This window comes from Platichthys flesus, chromosome 15 (assembly GCF_949316205.1).
Source record: "Platichthys flesus chromosome 15, fPlaFle2.1, whole genome shotgun sequence".
Classification (NCBI taxonomy): domain Eukaryota; kingdom Metazoa; phylum Chordata; class Actinopteri; order Pleuronectiformes; family Pleuronectidae; genus Platichthys; species Platichthys flesus.
In genome coordinates, this window is record NC_084959.1 from 12,510,824 (window position 1) to 12,529,369 (window position 18,546).

Sequence of the window (18,546 nt, forward strand, 5' to 3'; positions counted from 1 at the left end):
TACAGCTACAACGTAGCACTAGTTATATGTGAAGTATTTGACAGTGCAGACACAAAAAGTTAATGTATTCACTTAAAAAGATAAAAGTATGGGGAAAGCTAAATTTCAGTCAGTCAGTTAATAGTCTCCTTTCTTGCACATGTGCGCCACCTAGAGGAGAAAGTCCTTTCCCAAATATCTGTGCGTTCATGAGGGTTGATTCTTTTATAAATGTTCAGCTGTTTAAATGGTAAAGGAAACAGATTGTCTTTATAAAGACAAACACAAATAATTTATCTCACCAAGAATAAAACAAACCTGAACACCGCTTCTCTGCATATGAAAAAATCAAGACGCAACAGAAATCAGTCGTTTCTTTACATTTATTTCACACAACAGCAATGTACCAGGAATATAATAATCAGACATCTGTTACAACACAACTCAAACAGATTCATCCATTCACATTTTTTGTACATCATATCAAGTATATATTCCACAACATCAATATCACACTAAGGAGGTAAGAGAAGAAAGAATGCTTTTAACGCCCTGATATCACTCAGTGCATCCGTCCCTTTACCCGTGTGCATGTTTCCATTCGTAAGTATAGCTTTTATCACCGTCAAATCTGGGGGAAGAACACGGCCCCTTCCACTCTTTGTTGCAGCTTGTAATTAAGTGTAAGTGCAGCACCTGATTGGGGCCCACTGACTTTAACCACCTCGAGATGGGGTAGTGATCAATAAGTGCTCTTCAATTGTAATATTGTTTGGGCTCTGAGGGGATTCCAGTGCTGTGTTTATGAAGCAAAGATCAACAAAACGAATTTGTCCGGGTCATGGAATGTTTAAGGGGACGTTAACACCAAGGTAGACAAAGGTTTGTAGACACTCAGAACACGGGCCGTTGAAACTGCACTATGTTGCACTGCACTGGGGTTTGAGTATGTGGGAGAGGGGAGGACACATGAGGAACTCATTCCTCCAGCGTCCGGAAGGCGTTCTGCATGTCTTCCAGCAGCTGAGCGTACTCTGCTTTGATTTTGGCTTCGCCATCCTTCACAGGGTCCTAAAGAATCCAGTGAACATACACAAAGATTAGGTTATTTATCATGGGTGATGAAAAGTAGGACGAGAAAAACACAAATGTGGTCATATCCGTAAAAACGAGGCACAGTCATGTACCTTGAACTTCATGGAGCTGATCCTGTAAAGGATCTCTCCCATGTGCTCCCTGATCATGGCCCACGTGATTTTGTTGTCGCTCTGTGCCGTGGTCTCCACCGCGTGTCGGGCCATGTCGTAGAAGGCGATCGTGTTCGAGAGGATGCCCACAGTTTTGTAGAAGGGGCAGAACCTGTGTATTTATAGAAGAATGTGTGAAGCTCACAGTTTAGGATGTAAAGGAAGGATAGTTAGACGTCTCCCATTCACATCTACTCGCAAAGAAGTTGTAAACCATTGTAAATGATATATTTTTTGTGGCTGGTGAGTTGTTTTGTTTTCACCTGTCATATGGGGTATAACCATTCTGCTGCAGGAAGTCGTCCTTGATGAGCTTAGCAACTTCCAGAGTGATCTTGTCACTCTCAGCAAGGGAGGCCTGTGAACAATAACAGGAAGATCAGTCACATTTTCAGAGCCGTTGATTTACCAGGATAGCATGCCGACAATTTAAATTATAAAAATAATTTAACATAATTAACTATAATAAAACAATGTATCTACAACTTTGACAGAAATGTCTTCAATGGTTTCACACAGGAAATAAAGAGATCAATTGTTTTGTTAGAGGATAGAGAATGTCCGTGTTAAAAACATTTTGAGCATCTGACCTTCATCAGGGAAACTTTATATACGGAAACAGATCTGGTACCATATATGTTATTTATATATATATTGAACAGTGCTGGCCACATCTCCTAGACAAGTCTTTTTTGCAATAACTAAATTTGCATGAATCTTTTTTTCCTGAATTTGTTATTTAATCATAATGTGCCGAACCTTTCCCACGAGCTGCACGATTTCAGCCAGGTCCTCCTCCTCCTGTAGAATCTCTTTGGATTTTGTACGGAGAGCGACAAACTCAGGGAAATGTTTGTCGTAGTATTCATCCAGAGCTCGTGTGTACTTGCTGTAGCTAATCAGCCAGTTTACAGAGGGGAAGTGTTTTCTCTGGGCCAGCTTTTTGTCCAAGCCCCAGAACACCTGCAGGGAAGGAAACAACAAATATTGACGCTCCCTCAGAGTGATGTGCAGGGAAGGAAACAACAAATACTGACGCTCCCTCGGGGTGATGTGCAGGGAAGGAAACAACAAATACTGACGCTCCCTCGGGGTGATGTGCGGGGAAGAAACAACGACTGAAGGGAGAATTACATACCTGAACAATTCCCAATGTGGCTGAAGTGACAGGATCTGAGAAGTCTCCACCAGGGGGCGATACACTAAGAGGTCAACATATAAAAGAAAGAGTCAGCCTGATAATGTATCATTTACCTTTATTGTCGGAGTTTATCATGCTATGCTTATTCACAGGAAAAAGTGTCACAGGAAAAACGCTCAATTAATCAACCGAGATCTTGAATTCAGACCATTTCAAGACCCAATATTTCACTGATCTCATACAGACAACAAAATCCATCTTAGGAGGTAGAACCAGTAGTAACACCGAATCAGCTTCAATCATACAGCATTCAGTAAAAATACCTGATGTTTTGTACAATTGATTTCCTATCATTCGCCTTTTTAGTTTGTTGTATGACGCTAGGACTATAAAACAGAAAGATTAAACTTAACACTTTGACCTTATTTTCCCTGCTTATACAAAGAGTGGACTCACGCTCCGACGATGCTGACGCTGCCTTCTCTCTCTGGATTCCCCAGACACTTCACACGTCCAGCCCGCTCGTAGAAGGAGGCGAGCCTGGCCCCCAGGTAAGCAGGGTAACCGCTGTCTGCACAGGACGACACACACAGTTGAAACTGTTTCACTGCAAACTGTCCTAGCTAATGTCTGTTAAAAAAATAAAATGAATCACATGTAACTGATGAACTTACCAGCGGGCATCTCAGCCAATCTTCCAGAGATTTCTCTCAGAGCTTCAGCCCATCGAGACGTGGAGTCAGCCATCATGCTCACGTTATAACCCATATCTCGAAAGTACTCTGATAATGTGATACCTGCAAAGGAAGTTATATACGGCCCATTGCTTACAAAGAATAAGAAAGAGACCTTCTTTCTGTTTTCAATGAAAATCAAAATCAACAGTGTTTTGTAGTTGTGAAGGGTTGTTACCTGTATAAATAGAAGCCTCTCTGGCAGCCACAGGCATGTTGGATGTATTAGCAACCAGTGCTGTTCTCTTCATGATGCTCTCAGTCTTTCCATCCACTTCCATGGTAAGCTGTTGGGCAAGAGAAAGAGCGGCGTATTATTACAGAGCATGATCACTGGACATATCAATGGACAGTTTCTTTCTTTAGACATAAAATTATTCCTTCTCTTCGCTTATTTGTTCTGTTTCAGGCTCAAAAGTATCTCAACAGTACGTGTGTGTGTGTTTGTGTGTATATATATTTGGCAGAAATCCACAAACCTCAGGGAAATCCCGCAGCACTTCAGACATTTCGTTTCCACGCTCTCCGCAACCGACATAGACAATGACGTCACTGTTGGAGTACTTGGACAAGGACTGAGAGATCACCGTCTTGCCGCACCCGAAGGCTCCAGGTATGGCAGTGGTGCCGCCCTGCACGCAGCTATAAAGCACAGAGAGCCATGCAGATTTAGGCAATGTAAATATTTCACCACACAGTGCAAAAATAATATCAATAAATCTTTACAATCTGAAAAAAAAAATTACAAATCAAATGACGTGATCATACTTTTGAGAAACACTATGGCTTTGCGAGGACAGACTAACAGAAAATATACATTTATAAAGTATTGTAAAATATGTATTGCTTCCCCAACTGAGGGCCAGTTGTTTAATGTCTGCATTTACAAAGGGAAACAAGAGCATCATTATATCTTGAGATGATGACTCACGGGAAGAGCGCATCCAGAACCCTTTGACCGGTCAGCAGGGGATGATTGGCCGGTAGTTTCTCTGTCACAGGGCGGATTTGTCGCACTGGCCACACCTGCACCATAGTGAACTTCTCCTTCACACTTTCAAACTCCAGCTCTAGAACCACATCCTGTGATGCAACAAGATCAGATTAGAATATTTGTTTTGTAGGATTTGTTATTGAAAAGAAGAGCACTGTGATTCAGAAAAAAAAATTAAACTCACAGAAATGTCGTAGTTCCCTGGCGGGGCCACGTAGGTGACGGTGCCTCTGTTGCGAGGTGGAATCATCAGCTTGTGCCGAATCAGGGAATTTTCATAAACCATGCCGTAGATATCTCCGCCTGTCATGTGATTGCCAACCTGGAGAAGGGATCGTGGGAAGTTAGTGGGAAGAGATCGAGGAGAGACATCCAGGTTTGAACTGAAAATATATATTTCTTACCCTAAGGTTCTGGCCAGGGGAAAATTCCCACTTGATATCTCTGTTGAGAGCGCTGATGTTTACTCCTCTCGGGATGTAGATGCTTTGAGTGAGGTCATTGATGTCTTTCAGTGGGCGCTGGATACCGTCAAAGATGGAGCCCATGATTCCCGGTCCCAACTCGACAGACAGGGGTTTTCCTGTTCGCAGGACCGGGTCACCCACAGACACACCGGCTGTAGCACAGCGTTAGGGAAAAAAAAACTGCCAACACTTTGAATCACTGCTCTCGTTTTCAATGTATTATGTGAAATGGATTTACAGAAGTTCATGACATGGTTTTGAGACGACAGAGACACATAATACTTAAGCGGAAAGGATACATGTCTCCTCGTAGACCTGGATCGTGGCCATGTCTCCCTCCAAACGGATGATTTCTCCCACCAGCTCACTGTGTCCCACACGGACCAGCTCGTACATGGCTGCTCCCGCCATCGCAGTGGCTGTCACCACTAGTTTGAAAGGAAAATCAACAAATTAACACAAATCTTGAAATTGGCACAAAAACAATCTTTTGGACTTGGACAATGCTAAAACTCAAATAAACTTTTAGCTTAACGTTTTTTTCTTTTGCATTTGGGCAACATTCTAAAAGACAGCTAAAAAAATATTGTATTAAGACAACAAGCATAAAGACCAAGCATTTAATTTCTATTTTATAAAAAATTATACAGATTATTACAGTGACACGATTTGTAAACTATGCAAGCCATTGATTGAACATGTGTTTTTCTTTGAATTCAATTTTTTTTAAATTGTTACATGGAGACTGTCACAGACATGAACCCTGTGTAATTTTGTATTTATTATTTCTATACCGTCACCAAGCTTGAACTGGAATTGAACTAGATGCTTTTGGATTTGGAAAATATGATGGTAAATATCACAATCTGATACATTTCTGTGGTACTAGAGATGTCTTGTCATGTCACAGTCACACCCACTTTAATATATGTCAGTGCAACGGACCGTTGTGCGTGATAATATGACGATCACAGATTATTGTATCAATGCGATGAATTGTTACTTGATTTATTAGGGCTGTACCCTATTTTTGTCCATGTTTTTAATTTATTATGATAAGCGCTGTTGGTTTTGCTTTGGCACTTCAGAATTTACAGCTAAAACGTTGGACTCTGTTGTGCTTTCCTGTCAAACTTTAATACGTGAACACCTGATGACCTGAGGCAGCTGGAACCAACGACTCACAGCTCAGTGGCTTGTGAGACTAAACAATGTAAGTACAAATTATAAACCAGACCTGGTCCAGAAACGCCATGCACAAATCCAAACTCGCTCTCTCGCTCCTCGTCCCGGATCTTAGGAAGTTTGGAGGTGTCCATCTTGATGCTTTGTGTCCTGACTAATCCCTGAAGGAATGAATGAGACACTATCAGCTTTTAACAGAATTATCCACAACACATCAAGAACTGACACATCTCTGCTTAACTGATATAACCATGGACTCGTGTTATTCACAGACACACACACCACAGAGGGATGAATGGATTTAAGTGTTCACCATTACCCACAGTGTCAGGTGATCTGGACGTCCAGGTCCTGCAGCGTTAGCCCGCTGAGCTAAAGCTAACTCCGCCGAGGCTTTAACAACCCTCCGCTGTTTTTACCCCCCCAGTGTCGATGACAACACGTTTGAATGTCATGTCGTCGACTGGGGCATGTTTCACACACAGACAGCGGCTTCGTGTCCGCCACTACTGACACGCAAGGTTGAGAGTAAAGCCGATTTGTGCGGATGAGTCATGTGACTAGCTAGCACACATTAGCCGTCTTCTTCTTCATCATCATCATCGTCATGTCAACCTCACACACTTTGAGCTAAATGAGCAGATACCACGGTGTTTGGTTCAGATGATGAAAACCACAAAGCTCCACGTCACACACAGTCACACGTTAATGTCTCACCTTGCGTTCGGCTGTCCAAGACTGTGTGTACCGAGGAGGAGGAGGAGCAGCGTCACTCTGCGGATCACCTGCTGCCACCGGAACTGTCACTGGGAGAAAACATCACCATTGTGGCTCAACCGGATCCACGGCTATGCATTTGCAGTAGAACCAACATGGCGGCTGAGCCTCTGCAGTTTCCTAATCGACGATTAGGTCCTCTGGTCTGCACACGGTCTTCAGGTGCACTACTGACCCCTGCTGGACATAAAGAGAGCCTCCACCTCTGTTTACTTACTGTATTCAGGAGTCTTTAGGTTTGATTGTGAGTGAATTACAGCAAACAAGAGACTGTGGAGCATGTAATGATTTATTGTCTTTCATTCAAGCTAATTCTCAAAAGAAAACTGTGGGGAAAAAAAAATCACATTTGAAAATAGAAGTCTTTCCATCCATCTGTTAAAGCCTTTCAAGTCACATGACTGGAAGATGGTTGTGGTTGCTGTGTTGTGCTTGTTGTAGTTTGCCTTCCCTTTGTAACTGATCGATTTGATATCCATTTAAAATGAGACTCAGTGCAGCATGTACGTCAACCAAGGCTCAACTCTCCTCTTAACTTCAAGCTTCACACACTCCTAAATACGAGTCTTCTAAATATGCAGATTTTCTTCAAATAGGTCCATGGATTATTACAATTTTAAAAAATATTAAAAAATGTTGTAATATTACAGTAAGTGGGGAAAAAATCATAGATACATGCATAAGGAAATTCAATTGGTTCTTTCCTGACCCACATCACACCCTTTCACCAAGTATCATGTTTATCTGTACAGTAGTTCTTGTTTAAATAACAATAAATGATTCTTCAAACTTAGTCTCTGTCTTGAACCTCTTTGGCTGCTTTGTCTGCACTTATTTTAAACCTTTTGCCTTCTGTAGCTTTTTTACAACATTATGTTAGGCCTACTATCTGCCAACCTTTGTAACAACATGTGATACATTTGGGCCAATAACTTTTATACTTGTAAGTTTATATTAACAAAATATTGTATGCACAGTCTTCTCTGTCATTGAGTAGCATCTCATTGAGTATGATTAGCTTCAATCGTGATAAATAATTAGGACTTACTTGAGAGATACATAACAGAAAGATTATAGTGTGTTTACTACATCTACCGTATGTCTGCATAAAATGAAAAACAAACTCATCGTGCAGGCTTTAATCTAATCATGACTACTAGAAAAAGCTTTTCGTAGACTAAGATAGTTTAAAGTGAAGATAATAATATAACAAGACTATAATAACTTATATTTGAACAGATTTTCTGAACAATACTGAAAAAAAAATAAAGGCATGTCAACTCTTACAAAGTCACATCACTACAAATGATTTAATGGCAGAAGAACAATTTGTAGTTCGCATATTGTGGGGCAGGGAAATGTCACGAGTTGAGGTAGTGATTACTGAATGAAGGGTGGGTGCAGGTGGTCCACCACATTATAAGGAATGTGTGATTTCACAGAAACGATTCATGAAAAACAACAGGCATTTTCACAGACGACACTTGTCATTGTAGGAAAAGCACAACTTATAATTAAGGACGTTTCGCCGGTGGTAGAATACAAAACATTTATTTATAATACAAATAATCTGTTTTCTGCAAACTGTTCACAATCATCATAATTTTCCTCTCGCAGCAGTGGCCATGCACGAGCCCAGTGGACATAGCCAAAGAAATGGATTCACGCTCTCGATTCATTTACAGGAGGTCCCCATGTGTCAGTCCGACCACTCGTTTTCGTCCAGCTCGGAGTCGTCTTCTGAGTCGCTGTACTCCACAGCGATGCGTCGGGACAAGATGGTGGCCACGTCGTTCCCAACAGGCTCCCGCTTGTTCTGCTGCTCCTGCTGCTCCTGGACTTTCTTCAGCTGGATACCTGGGAAATGGCACAGATCCAGTTTGTTGAAGTAAGAATACATCTTGTAAGCTTTTATTGACTATTATGAACCAGCAGAAAATATTAGGAGTCTGACCACTGAGATGCCAAAATCAACTCACCCATGCGAATGGCGGACAGCAGGTCACTTCTGGCATCCCTCACCGGTTTAGCCTGAGCTCTGCAGCCTTTGCTGTGTCCCGGGAGGTGTGAGGGTGCAGCCGGGGGAGGGAGAGGCGGTGGACCTGGGGGGGGCGGCATGCGAGGCCCCGAAGCAGGCGCGGGCGGGAGCGGGAAGCCTGGGCCTAAGTGCGGAACTCCATTATGTGGCGGCAGTGCACCCAGAGGAAAACCAAAGGCTGTTGATGCCGATGGGATGGGTGGGCCACCCGAGGCAGGAGGTGGAGGGGCACAGCTGGTCCACAGGGAAAGAAAGAGGATTATAATGGAAGAGCAATGTTATATTAAATTCTACCTCTGATTATGCAAATGAAACCAAACAAATGTACTTGTAATCTGCGGGTGGACGTATTGAGCCGTTGGTTCGGTCTGCAGGGCGCAGCTCCGGGGTGGCATAGGTTACTCTCTTGTAGTTGACATCAATGCTGTGGTATTCATGCTCCACAGGTGGTGAGGGCTGTGCATTCCCAGGGACGTAATCGTGAGACTTGGCAAAGTTACAAGCGGCATGGGCAGGCAGCGGAGGGACGGGGTAGCCGGGGAGGTCATGCCTGGACAAACAATGAGAGACGGAGAGCTCATGCTGATGCCTTCACATACCCAGATGGTCGATCTGGTTTTACGAAAATCAAAACTGAAGCACAGATATTGTTTTTTTTTGTGTCAACTATTGTTTTACTGCAAAGTCTAAGGGTGGAGCCTCTATTCATTAAGGGCACCACATCATGAATAGAGGCTCCACCCTTAGACTTTGCAGTAAAACAATAGTTTTAAAGGTCAATCTTCAAGGTAAATGTTGCTTGTTTAAAATTGGCAGAAAACATAAACTCAGACATAGAGACGATCCCTTTTTATATTTCTTATTATTATCCAAGGGTTCTTTCTTGCCTTTACTAATGTGCGTGGTCTTTCACATTTCAAAACCCTGTGCTCGCATTCAAATAGCCCCATCTTGTGCTTAGATTAGCTCTGCTTGTGCTCAAATTGTGAGCTTGCACTCAGATATGTTTTTGCTTGGGCAGCTGCAGCTCTTTTCCACATGCTGCTTCTGCACTAACGTGAAACGTCTGTTCTCGGTTTTCTCCTATGTTCTTGGTCTCTTTCTCCTGTGCTGGGATTTATTTGTGCAACATGTCTGTCATAATTCCCCAGCCAGTAGAATGCCAGGTCAGGTTAGTGATGAAAAATAAAATTGAATGTGAAATCAATAATTCCTGCTCTCATACTGAAAGACCAAACTCTTGAATAAAGATAGGAAACAGAAAACATTCTTTTCACCTTTTCTTTATATATTTTCCATTTCAAACCCACTGGTGTTTTGCATGAACTAACCTGCCGTCTGGGGAGAGGGAGCCCTCAGATGACGGCCCTCGCCGTAGGGTCTGCGGATGGCGGTGGTCCGGACGAAGCTCTTTATCGAACGCCATCCTGTTCCACTCCTGCCTGCGGTTCCGAGCCTTTCTCACCTTCTTCACCTCACGCTGAAGGGTGCTGCATTCCACACATCGCTTCTGCTCCTGGGAAGAAGGGACAGAGGAGAATGAGAATGAAAAACCATTAGAGAGGGGGGGGGGTGGCACTCAGTGGAGCTCATACCTCCACCAAGGCCCAACAGCCCCCCTGTGAATTCACCAGATCTATACTTTTATTTTGATCTGCACCAATTTGCATACACTCAGAAATAACACTCCCCTAAACGTGTTTTTTTTTTCCTGGCAAGATCCATGAACTTTTCTTTGAGAACTAAACGGAAATGTTGATAAACGCCCTATCCTGGAATTGTAAAGAAAGGGAAATCCTGGATCTTGACCAAAATTTAATGGTGTCTCCCCTGACCCATACCGCATCCTTCCACCAAGTTTCTGGGAAATATGTCCAATAACGGTTGCATCATCCTGCTAAATGTCCGACAAAAACATGACCTCATACATAGAACTCTAGAAGAGGGTAGAGTCTCCCTCACCCGTTGCCTCCTCCTTTCTTTCCTCTTGTGCTCAGTGTCCTGCAGCATTTTCTCCTTCCACAGGTCAAAAAAGTACAGTGGGTCTGAGTAGAACTTCATGGCGTCAGTGGAATCCTCTCTGTATTGAAAAAATAAATCATTTAACAGATGAAACTGACTGGAAACGTAACCTGTGGTCACTGCTGACACCTCATGCAGTACCTGTAGGCGGTGAGGGTGCTGAGCGGAGGAGGCCTGTCGCTGCTGTTGTACATGTCGCCCACGGAGCTCGGCGTGCTGCCCTTGGACAAAACCTGCTGATCCTGGGCCGCTGAGTTTTTGAACGCCTTCCTCATGTTTATGTCCTGGAGAGAGACTGTGAAAAAGCAGTTAAACACAAGTCTTGAGAAAATGAAAGATTGAGAGAGTGTAAGATATTAAACTAAAGAGAAGGACGATTTCCAGTGAACTGACCCTCCTCCACACTGGAGTCCAGCTGGGTAACTTTGACGGCCAGGCGGTCAATGCGGTCCTGCAGGGAGTTTGCACGCACGTAGAAGGTGTTGGCTTCATTGAAAAGTTCCCCGAAGACATTTTCTGCATGTTTACCTGCAGCCGGAGCAAAGATGAGGAGGGGAAGGAAGAAAATTAGCCGTTTATTAATGTGCGTAGGGTTAAAGAAAGAAAGAGACAAGGAAAACACGATATCTGTTCCTTCATGTCGCTTCTCATTGTTACCTCTACCAAGGAGATTATATTTCCATCTGTTTGTTTGAATGCAGGACAGATTATCACAGAACTTGGTGGAAAGATTTAGGGAGGAACCCATTCAATTTTAGAATAGATCTAGATCAGGGGTAGGGTCGCAAAGGGTCGCAAAGGGGCGGAAAATGTCCGGAAACATTCCGGAAACTTTCCATGGGAATATTCAGCTCATGAATTAAAAAAAAAAAAAAAAATTACACAAATTAAACGCTGAGCATTAAAAACATCATTCAAAAGTGTAATTTAAAGATGTATGGAATGCAACATACGCTGCACGTTGAATTTCAGCCCTCCACTGTGCATTTCTCCATCACATGCACAGATAATTGCCAGCATCCTGCACACTACAGCAGGGCTATTGAGGCCTGCTGTAGTTTGCAGGACTAGTCAGGTAAGTTTCGATGATATTACCGGGGGAAATATATAAGCATGCTGATTGAGGATTGTTCATCTGTTCATCTAGCCTATTTCTATTCATTTATCCATCAAATGTAAAATATTTTTACAGACGATTCCAATTGGCCAACTATTTATATCTCTGGCATTGCTTAAGTGTTTTTTTACAAGCTTTTTTGTGTACAATGTAGAAGGAAAGGCTGTGTACATTTGCAAATACTGTGCAAAGAACTATGTTAAGAATGACACAAAGATCCAGAAGCATGTAGTCAAGTGCCCAAAGTTTCCTCAGGGCTCAAATCAGCCTATGACAAAACAAAATGTTTATATTTATGTCTGTATATGACAAGGTAAATACAGTTAGTATAAATTACCCACACAATTTCCAGTTTATTCCCATTAATTCCCATTAATTCCTGTTAATTCCCGTTAATTCCCATGGAAAGTTTCCAGCTTTGAATAGTCCCGGAATTTTGCAACCCTCATCAGGGCGCAGATGCAGGCAACACAGGCATTTTCAACCTTTTACCATTTTCTCAGGGAATGGTTCCTGGATCTTAATAAAAAAAATCTGTTGGATTAAGGGAACTGTTATTTAGGATTGTATGCAATTTTATGTAGATTCAAATGAAAGCCAGGATTCATTGAATTTGTATGTGGTTTCTTTACCATTCTAGTAAATAAAATCATAGCTGTAACCGCCCAGACACGTGAGCTGAAATAAATATGGATACAATCAATTGTTTCTAGCAGCAACTAACATGTTGTCTGAGTAATTCTACCTAGCATTTTGTTATTAAACTTAATCTCTCATTACAGGTTCCATTATGTTTCTCTTAAGGATCATACACTTTAATTAAGTGTCTGGGTCGCGCGAAAAACAGCAGGACAGGCACACGTCGAACAGCTCGGATCCACTTAATGTGGGACACCGTCATTAGACTGCACTGTGTCTCTGGTTTGTGTCTCCGCCCACTCACTCTCAGTCTTATCTGCCTGCAATACAAAAGCCTGCAATACAAAAGCTCTAAGCTCCTGTAACTTCACTAAAGCCACACACCCACACACACAACTACACACACACACACACACAGCAATGTGGCCTCCACATTGACAGTTTAATGATAATTGCTCTGTTTTGAAGGTTCTCCACGGCTTGTTAAGGGTCCACCAATAAAATGATGAAAGGATGTATAAGGTTTGTATTGTTATTGTTTTCTGATAATCACCTTTCGAGGATTAGGAAAATTTGAGCTCTTCTAATGCAGCGTTAGATGCACGGCAGTATGTCATGGTCAAATCAGTAGCCGAGCTATCAATCGAGATGCCGCTGCTAATGAATTGGATAACATTGTGTATACCTACATATATCAGTGGTGGCAGTAAGAGTTGCTGGGATATTCGGTCACCAGTAATGATCTTTGGTCAGAAGTCCAGTGTGTAAGATTTAGGTGAAAGGGATCTATTAGTGGAAAGTGAATATAAAATAATCCTAGTGATGTTTTCACGTGTGTTTTATTTAACTTTTACGAATGTTTGTTTTCTTTACTCTAGAATGGGCCCTACATATTTAAATACTTTATATTTACACCGGGAGCAGGTTCTTCTATTCAGCTGCGACATGCAACTTCGCCACTAGAGGTCACTAAATTCTACACACTGAACCTTTAAAGAGGCATAACGACATGCACACTATGTGCTGAATAAGAGTAACCGTGATCTTACTCAGACTGCTGAGTTGGCGGATGATGGCAGACAGGGTGTTGTTGGTTACACATTCCAGCTCACTGCCAATTCCCTCGGGCACGGCACCGTGGCACAGGTGTCGGGGCTTGATGTTTCGCTTGACCAGAGGCATGACCCCGTCTCACATCTCGACCGCAGCACCTGCTGGGAGACACAGTGCTGACAGCTCAATGGATACACTAACACATCCTTGGTTCTTGCATGGAACTGTAAATGTATTGTTATAGATTTTCCATTCAAAATATCATAATTTATCATCACCTGTTGTGTTATTACAACTACTGTTTATTGCTACCATCGTTTTCAGATAGTGTACATTGAGGCAAATGAGTCAATGAGGAATATCTGCATGTTAGATCACACGAGGGACATGAACAGTGAGAGAAGGGTTTATGAAACAATGGAATTCACATTCCAGCATTTTTAACATATACACATCCTGTATAAGCCATCGTCTGAATTCACAAATTCTGAATGCTCACTTCTGTGGTTTCTATGTAAGTTGACTGTTCTTACCACTCCAGACAGTTTTCACGTGGCCTACAGCATCAAGTACTTTGTTCCTTATTAGATTTATAGCAGAACTTTTGTTTACTCAGGTTATTTTTTTGCTGCTGGTCTGAAACAAACTCATGGGGTTTAAGTCTCATACTCTTTGCAGCCTCTTCACAGTGACACATGGTGCTTTCACTGTATATGTTTAAAGTGAGATTTTTAAATTTCTTTTTTATTTAACATTTAATATCAGAGTATTAATACAACAAATCAGCAACTGAGACTGTTTTTCTTGGTAATAGTTGTAAAACTATGTTGACACAACATTACAATTGGATAAAAAAATTATGGCACTTATAAAGGTGACATGCGTATAAGTAAATAAACCGTATTTGAGTGAACAAGCTCCTTATTTACAAGTACAAAGAAAACAAATCTGTTTGTTTTCAGATCAGTGTCCCAGTTCTCTAACAGCAGGGAACATCCTCAGCACTCATGAGCCACAATAACAAACAATATGGCATTAAAAGACCTTACCATGGGGTTGTGGATGGTTTCTCATGTTGCTTGGCCCGGAGTGTGTCACTGTCTCTTCACGTCAGCACGGTGAGAAGGAGCGGTGACAGTGGAGTGAAAGCTGTCTCATCCAATCCAAACAAACTTGGTGCTGACCTGCTGCAGGCGTGTGTGGGACGGGGACAGTGGTCATCTCTGCAGGGAGCAATTCACTATGAAAACAAATCTCTCTGGTCCAAATCACAGCTTGAGCCATGAGGGGATTTGGTCAGCAGATTTACTCCTGTCGTCCAATCACAGGCGCCGTGTCAGCCGTTTGACATCCAGTTGTTTTATTTCAGGATGTCTTAGTCCTGATGCCATTGTCTACAGGTCAGTTGCCGTCTTCTATGGAATAGGTCTTTCTAAATAACAGTAGCAAATAATCAACTAAGGATGCAACTGATAAGCAGGTTGATTATGGATTAGCATGATGATTGGGGCCTGTTTTGACAAAAAATAGATATAACACCTGCATCGCACATCCCAACGTCAGGTCTTAGTCCAAAACCAAAATAATAAATTTAAAGAAAAAAATATTTAAGAAAAAAAATAAAAAATATATGTATATATATGTTGACTTTTAAGCATTCTTCGTGATTGAGACCGTTTACATATTTGTGATTAATTTCATGATGATTAATTTAGAAGAATTAAATAAAAAATGTAAACATGCAGCCTTTCAATTTCTTCCATACACTCTCATAACCATCCCTCAAAACATTTTATTTTACTTATTTATTTACTTACTCAACCTTTAACTCTAGTGAGTTGTTTCTTATTTTTGACGGCAGCATGTCAGTCCCTGCCGGTCCATTAACATTTCATATATGACCTGGATTAATGGTAAGAGAAGACACTCTGCATTTGATTTGAAAGCTATACACACACACACACACACACACACACCGTACACACACACACACACACACACACACACACACACACACACACACACACACACACACACACACACTATTCTCACAGATGGCATCATCTGGATTGTGGGTGGGTAGAGTGGTGGGGGTGTAACCCAGATATGGAGGCTTAAATCTTTATAAGTCGCACACCATGAAACTCAGTTATGATGGGTTGAAAGGGCAAGTTAATGTCTCATTTTTCATGAGTACAATTTATGAATTTGAAGCAAGAAATCAAGTTCTAATTGAATTATTAAGGCAATGAGACGAAGAAGAGGAGGAGAACATATTTAAAATCTCAAAAGTTTAAGAAACAAAGTTATAAATTTGGAAGAAAAAATTTAAACAGCGGATTAAGGAATACTTTTTTAGGGATATATTTTTAGGGAGATGCTCTCTTGCTGAGAGTAAGAGGAGACAGAGGCTGTTAGCTTAGCATTAATTAAGCTAATTGGTGTCTTTTGCCATACGTGTAAGTATACTAGCTCATTTCCCATAATGCCACACTTTTTCTGCAAGTACAGTGGGGCCTGGCATGTGGAGGCAGGTGCAGGGTGATAAACAAAAGGAAAGTGTATAATAGCAGCACATGATAATTATAACGTGGCACAAAAGCTTTGTTTGACCAAAAAAGGACAATGGCGAACAAGAGGAAAAAGTGTGGAAGAATGGGTTTTGGTGCAAAATTGATTACACGCAAGATACATGATCACATACTACAATAAGACTTAAAGAGCCTAGTATAACAGCGGCGCACAAAGTTCTATACATCCTATCCATCAGGAAACAATGGTAAAGAGATACTCTCATATTACAGATAACCAGCCACATCACAATACAAGACAATATTTCAATGAAATCAAAACATCCATAATAACATAAAAACTGGCCTGTCAGATTATGAAGTAATTAAATCTATGAAATTTCATGCTGAAGAAACTGTTTATTTCCACCTCATTTTTTAAATCATTGTTTTAGTTTTTTCCTCAGGTGCTTTAACGTGTAATTTAAAAGCTCTTTAGTGACCATCTTTGGGTTCATTTACTGATGGCGTCAGTTTACTGTTGTTATATTTCACTAAGGGGTCTTCACGTTTTAGACGGTGCCATAATCTCTTGGCCAGCTCAGAAGTATTAACCCCAATACAGCACTTACCCCCCCGCCATTATCGCCATCATTGACACAATGCAGCCGACCAGCAGCTTAGCCACTTACCGCTCACACTGACACCTCCATCATCCATTACACACCCACACGGCCTCTCCTCGGATATTTGTCCCCACATTATGGCTTTCTAGTCCTACTCGATATGGATCACTGCCAATGCCTTGCCAGTTATAACCCAGTGAGAGGGAGTGACACACACACTAGACTAATCAAAAATCATGAAGAACCCATTAAAGGCATAGTTCACCCAAAACTTGCCACTATGGATCGGTGTTTGAGTCCAGAAAACCATGTTGGAGTTTCAGGGGTGAACATTGTTGCTTGATGGAGGTTTGCCCTCTACACTGAGTGTCATTTTACGCCCTGATGATGTAATGTGATGAAAGTTAATAGCAAAAAATTGACAAAAAATTCATGCACGTTTTCAAATATCCTTCATCGGCTGATCGTGCCTGGTAATTTTCTGGAATCTGAAATTAAGGAAAAATAGAATATTCTGCTGTGGTGTTTAACTTGTTAGTTCATCTACAACCTGTTAGATTGTGTTATGTAAACATGGCCAGTCTACAGGTACAGTGTGACCCTCTAATGCTCAAAGGTGTCACTTGGTGCCACCTGTGGGTTATTGTTGGTAATGCAACTGGATGAGGCGCAGTGGGTTAAAATATTTAGATGAATTTCACATTGCCAAAAAAATCTGCCAACACTGTTGTTAACCATCTAGAACGACAGACCAAAGTGATTTACATAACTATGAACACGCACAAAATGCTGCTCTGTCCTGGTGTTTATTGTGTGTATTTCATTGTCTAGTTATTTTTCTTTAAGAACAGTGATCTCTGATCTTTGCACAAAACCCATGATTAAATAAATATATTCCTTTTCCAAATAGATCGGACAATGCTCTGTGGTGAGAGCGAGGAAGAGGATGTTGAAGAGCTGGTGACACCTGTTGAGTCCGACTCAACTGGTTGTTTGTATTTCATAAACAACCATTGACCTGAGTAATGTACAAATACTTTTGTAGCACTAATTTGTATGTATGTGTATGAGTGTATCAATCTAAACATTATTTTCAAAGAAACTAAATCATGTCATTTCAATTTTTTATCTTTACAACTACCAGGCCCTCTATGTAAATCTAAACTTCTATTAATGGGTCAGAATATTCTTATTCTTATTATGCAAACAAAGTTCTATTTAAAATACATTTTACTTCAGTATTTGGGGATATGACAAAACAATAGAATCTGTGTTTCGCAGCTTTCAACCATATCATAAGGTTTTCCTCAGCCTAAGATTGGGATTTTCTCAACTCATGATGCAATTACTGTCTTTTATGACATATCTTCTTTGGGGTTTGTTGTGTTGATTGTATGGATTAAGGGATTTAAAGAATAATCACCTATTTGTCTAAATTTGATGTAGTTTGTATTTATTTTCAAATTGTTTTCCCAGTTAACAAATTATTTAAACTCACCTTACCTTATCGTTTTAAATCTATCTGTTTTCTCCGGCACTTGTTTACAATGGGCCTTTACAAAACACAAAACCTTAGATTTTCCCATAGCAAAGTGCGACCCGTCACACGACAGTGGGAAAAATGATCAGCCGGAGCTTAACGCTGTATCAAAAGCCTCACAGTTCCTGAGCAGCCGCCTTGAGAGGGGGTGACTCTTAGAATGCCTCAGCTTGTTTGTCTCATGGTTTAAGTGGTGCACATAGCCATGGAAAGATCATTAAATCACTGTTTTACCACTTGGCTTAATCCCCACAACAAAAGGGGAAGATACAAAAAAAAAGAGAAAATGGGTGGGGAGAAAAAAATGGTGGGTGAGATTAAGTGGGGACTTGATGGATCTAAACTGACGGCTCTGTTTCCCAGCGTTGCCAAGGGGAGTTAAGAATCTTGATTCCACATCTCCCAGGCTGAGGAGTGGCTGCTGATCGGACGTTCCCTGTTACCCCTGCAGTGGCCGGCCCTGGTCATGGTATCTGC

At 41.4% G+C, this 18,546-nt stretch overlaps 2 protein-coding genes across 5 annotated transcripts; both read right to left on the reverse strand.

The window, feature by feature from the left end:
- Positions 1–350: 350 nt before the first annotated feature.
- Positions 351–6,601, reverse strand: LOC133969584 (V-type proton ATPase catalytic subunit A). Of its 2 annotated transcripts, none has more exons than XM_062406160.1 (15): positions 6,465–6,601; positions 5,800–5,908; positions 4,862–4,990; positions 4,500–4,714; positions 4,280–4,417; positions 4,033–4,184; positions 3,581–3,743; positions 3,280–3,388; positions 3,042–3,164; positions 2,824–2,938; positions 2,365–2,428; positions 1,986–2,189; positions 1,490–1,584; positions 1,167–1,338; positions 351–1,050 (listed from the first exon to the last, which is right to left on the reverse strand). In XM_062406160.1, the coding sequence occupies exons 2-15, from the start codon at positions 5,879–5,881 to the stop codon at positions 958–960; spliced, it is 1,854 nt and encodes a 617-aa protein (XP_062262144.1). In that variant the 5' UTR covers positions 5,882–5,908; positions 6,465–6,601; the 3' UTR covers positions 351–957. The 2 variants fall into 2 exon arrangements, with proteins under 2 accessions (XP_062262144.1, XP_062262145.1); XM_062406161.1 differs by lacking the exon at positions 6,465–6,601 and adding an exon at positions 6,071–6,089.
- A 219-nt stretch (positions 6,602–6,820) lies between these two features.
- On the reverse strand, positions 6,821–14,604 carry LOC133969585 (actin-binding protein WASF3-like). Of its 3 annotated transcripts, none has more exons than XM_062406163.1 (9): positions 14,443–14,604; positions 13,390–13,551; positions 10,978–11,112; positions 10,726–10,879; positions 10,525–10,642; positions 9,894–10,078; positions 8,891–9,112; positions 8,504–8,796; positions 6,821–8,381 (listed from the first exon to the last, which is right to left on the reverse strand). In XM_062406163.1, exons 2-9 carry the CDS (start codon positions 13,520–13,522, stop codon positions 8,224–8,226), a joined length of 1,398 nt encoding a protein of 465 aa, XP_062262147.1. In that variant the 5' UTR covers positions 13,523–13,551; positions 14,443–14,604; the 3' UTR covers positions 6,821–8,223. The 3 variants fall into 3 exon arrangements, with proteins under 3 accessions (XP_062262147.1, XP_062262148.1, XP_062262146.1); XM_062406164.1 differs by having other exon boundaries at positions 9,894–10,072; positions 13,390–13,554; XM_062406162.1 differs by having other exon boundaries at positions 13,390–13,554.
- Between the last annotated feature and the right edge of the window lie 3,942 nt (positions 14,605–18,546).

Excerpts from the sequence above, each read along its gene's own strand:
- LOC133969584 (XM_062406160.1), bottom strand. The coding sequence starts at position 5,881 with ATGGACACCTCCAAACTTCCTAAGATCCGGGACGAGGAGCGAGAGAGC. Across the intron at positions 3,389-3,580 it reads TGCTGCGGGATTTCCCTGAG|CTTACCATGGAAGTGGATGG; the intron begins GTTTGTGGATTT and ends CTTGCCCAACAG. Across the intron at positions 1,585-1,985 it reads TCGTGCAGCTCGTGGGAAAG|GCCTCCCTTGCTGAGAGTGA; the intron begins GTTCGGCACATT and ends TATTGTTCACAG.
- LOC133969585 (XM_062406163.1), bottom strand. The coding sequence starts at position 13,522 with ATGCCTCTGGTCAAGCGAAACATCAAGCCCCGACACCTGTGCCACGGT. Across the intron at positions 10,079-10,524 it reads AAGAAAGGAGGAGGCAACGG|GAGCAGAAGCGATGTGTGGA; the intron begins GTGAGGGAGACT and ends CCTTCTTCCCAG. Across the intron at positions 8,797-8,890 it reads CGTCCACCCGCAGATTACAA|CTGTGCCCCTCCACCTCCTG; the intron begins GTACATTTGTTT and ends CCTGTGGACCAG.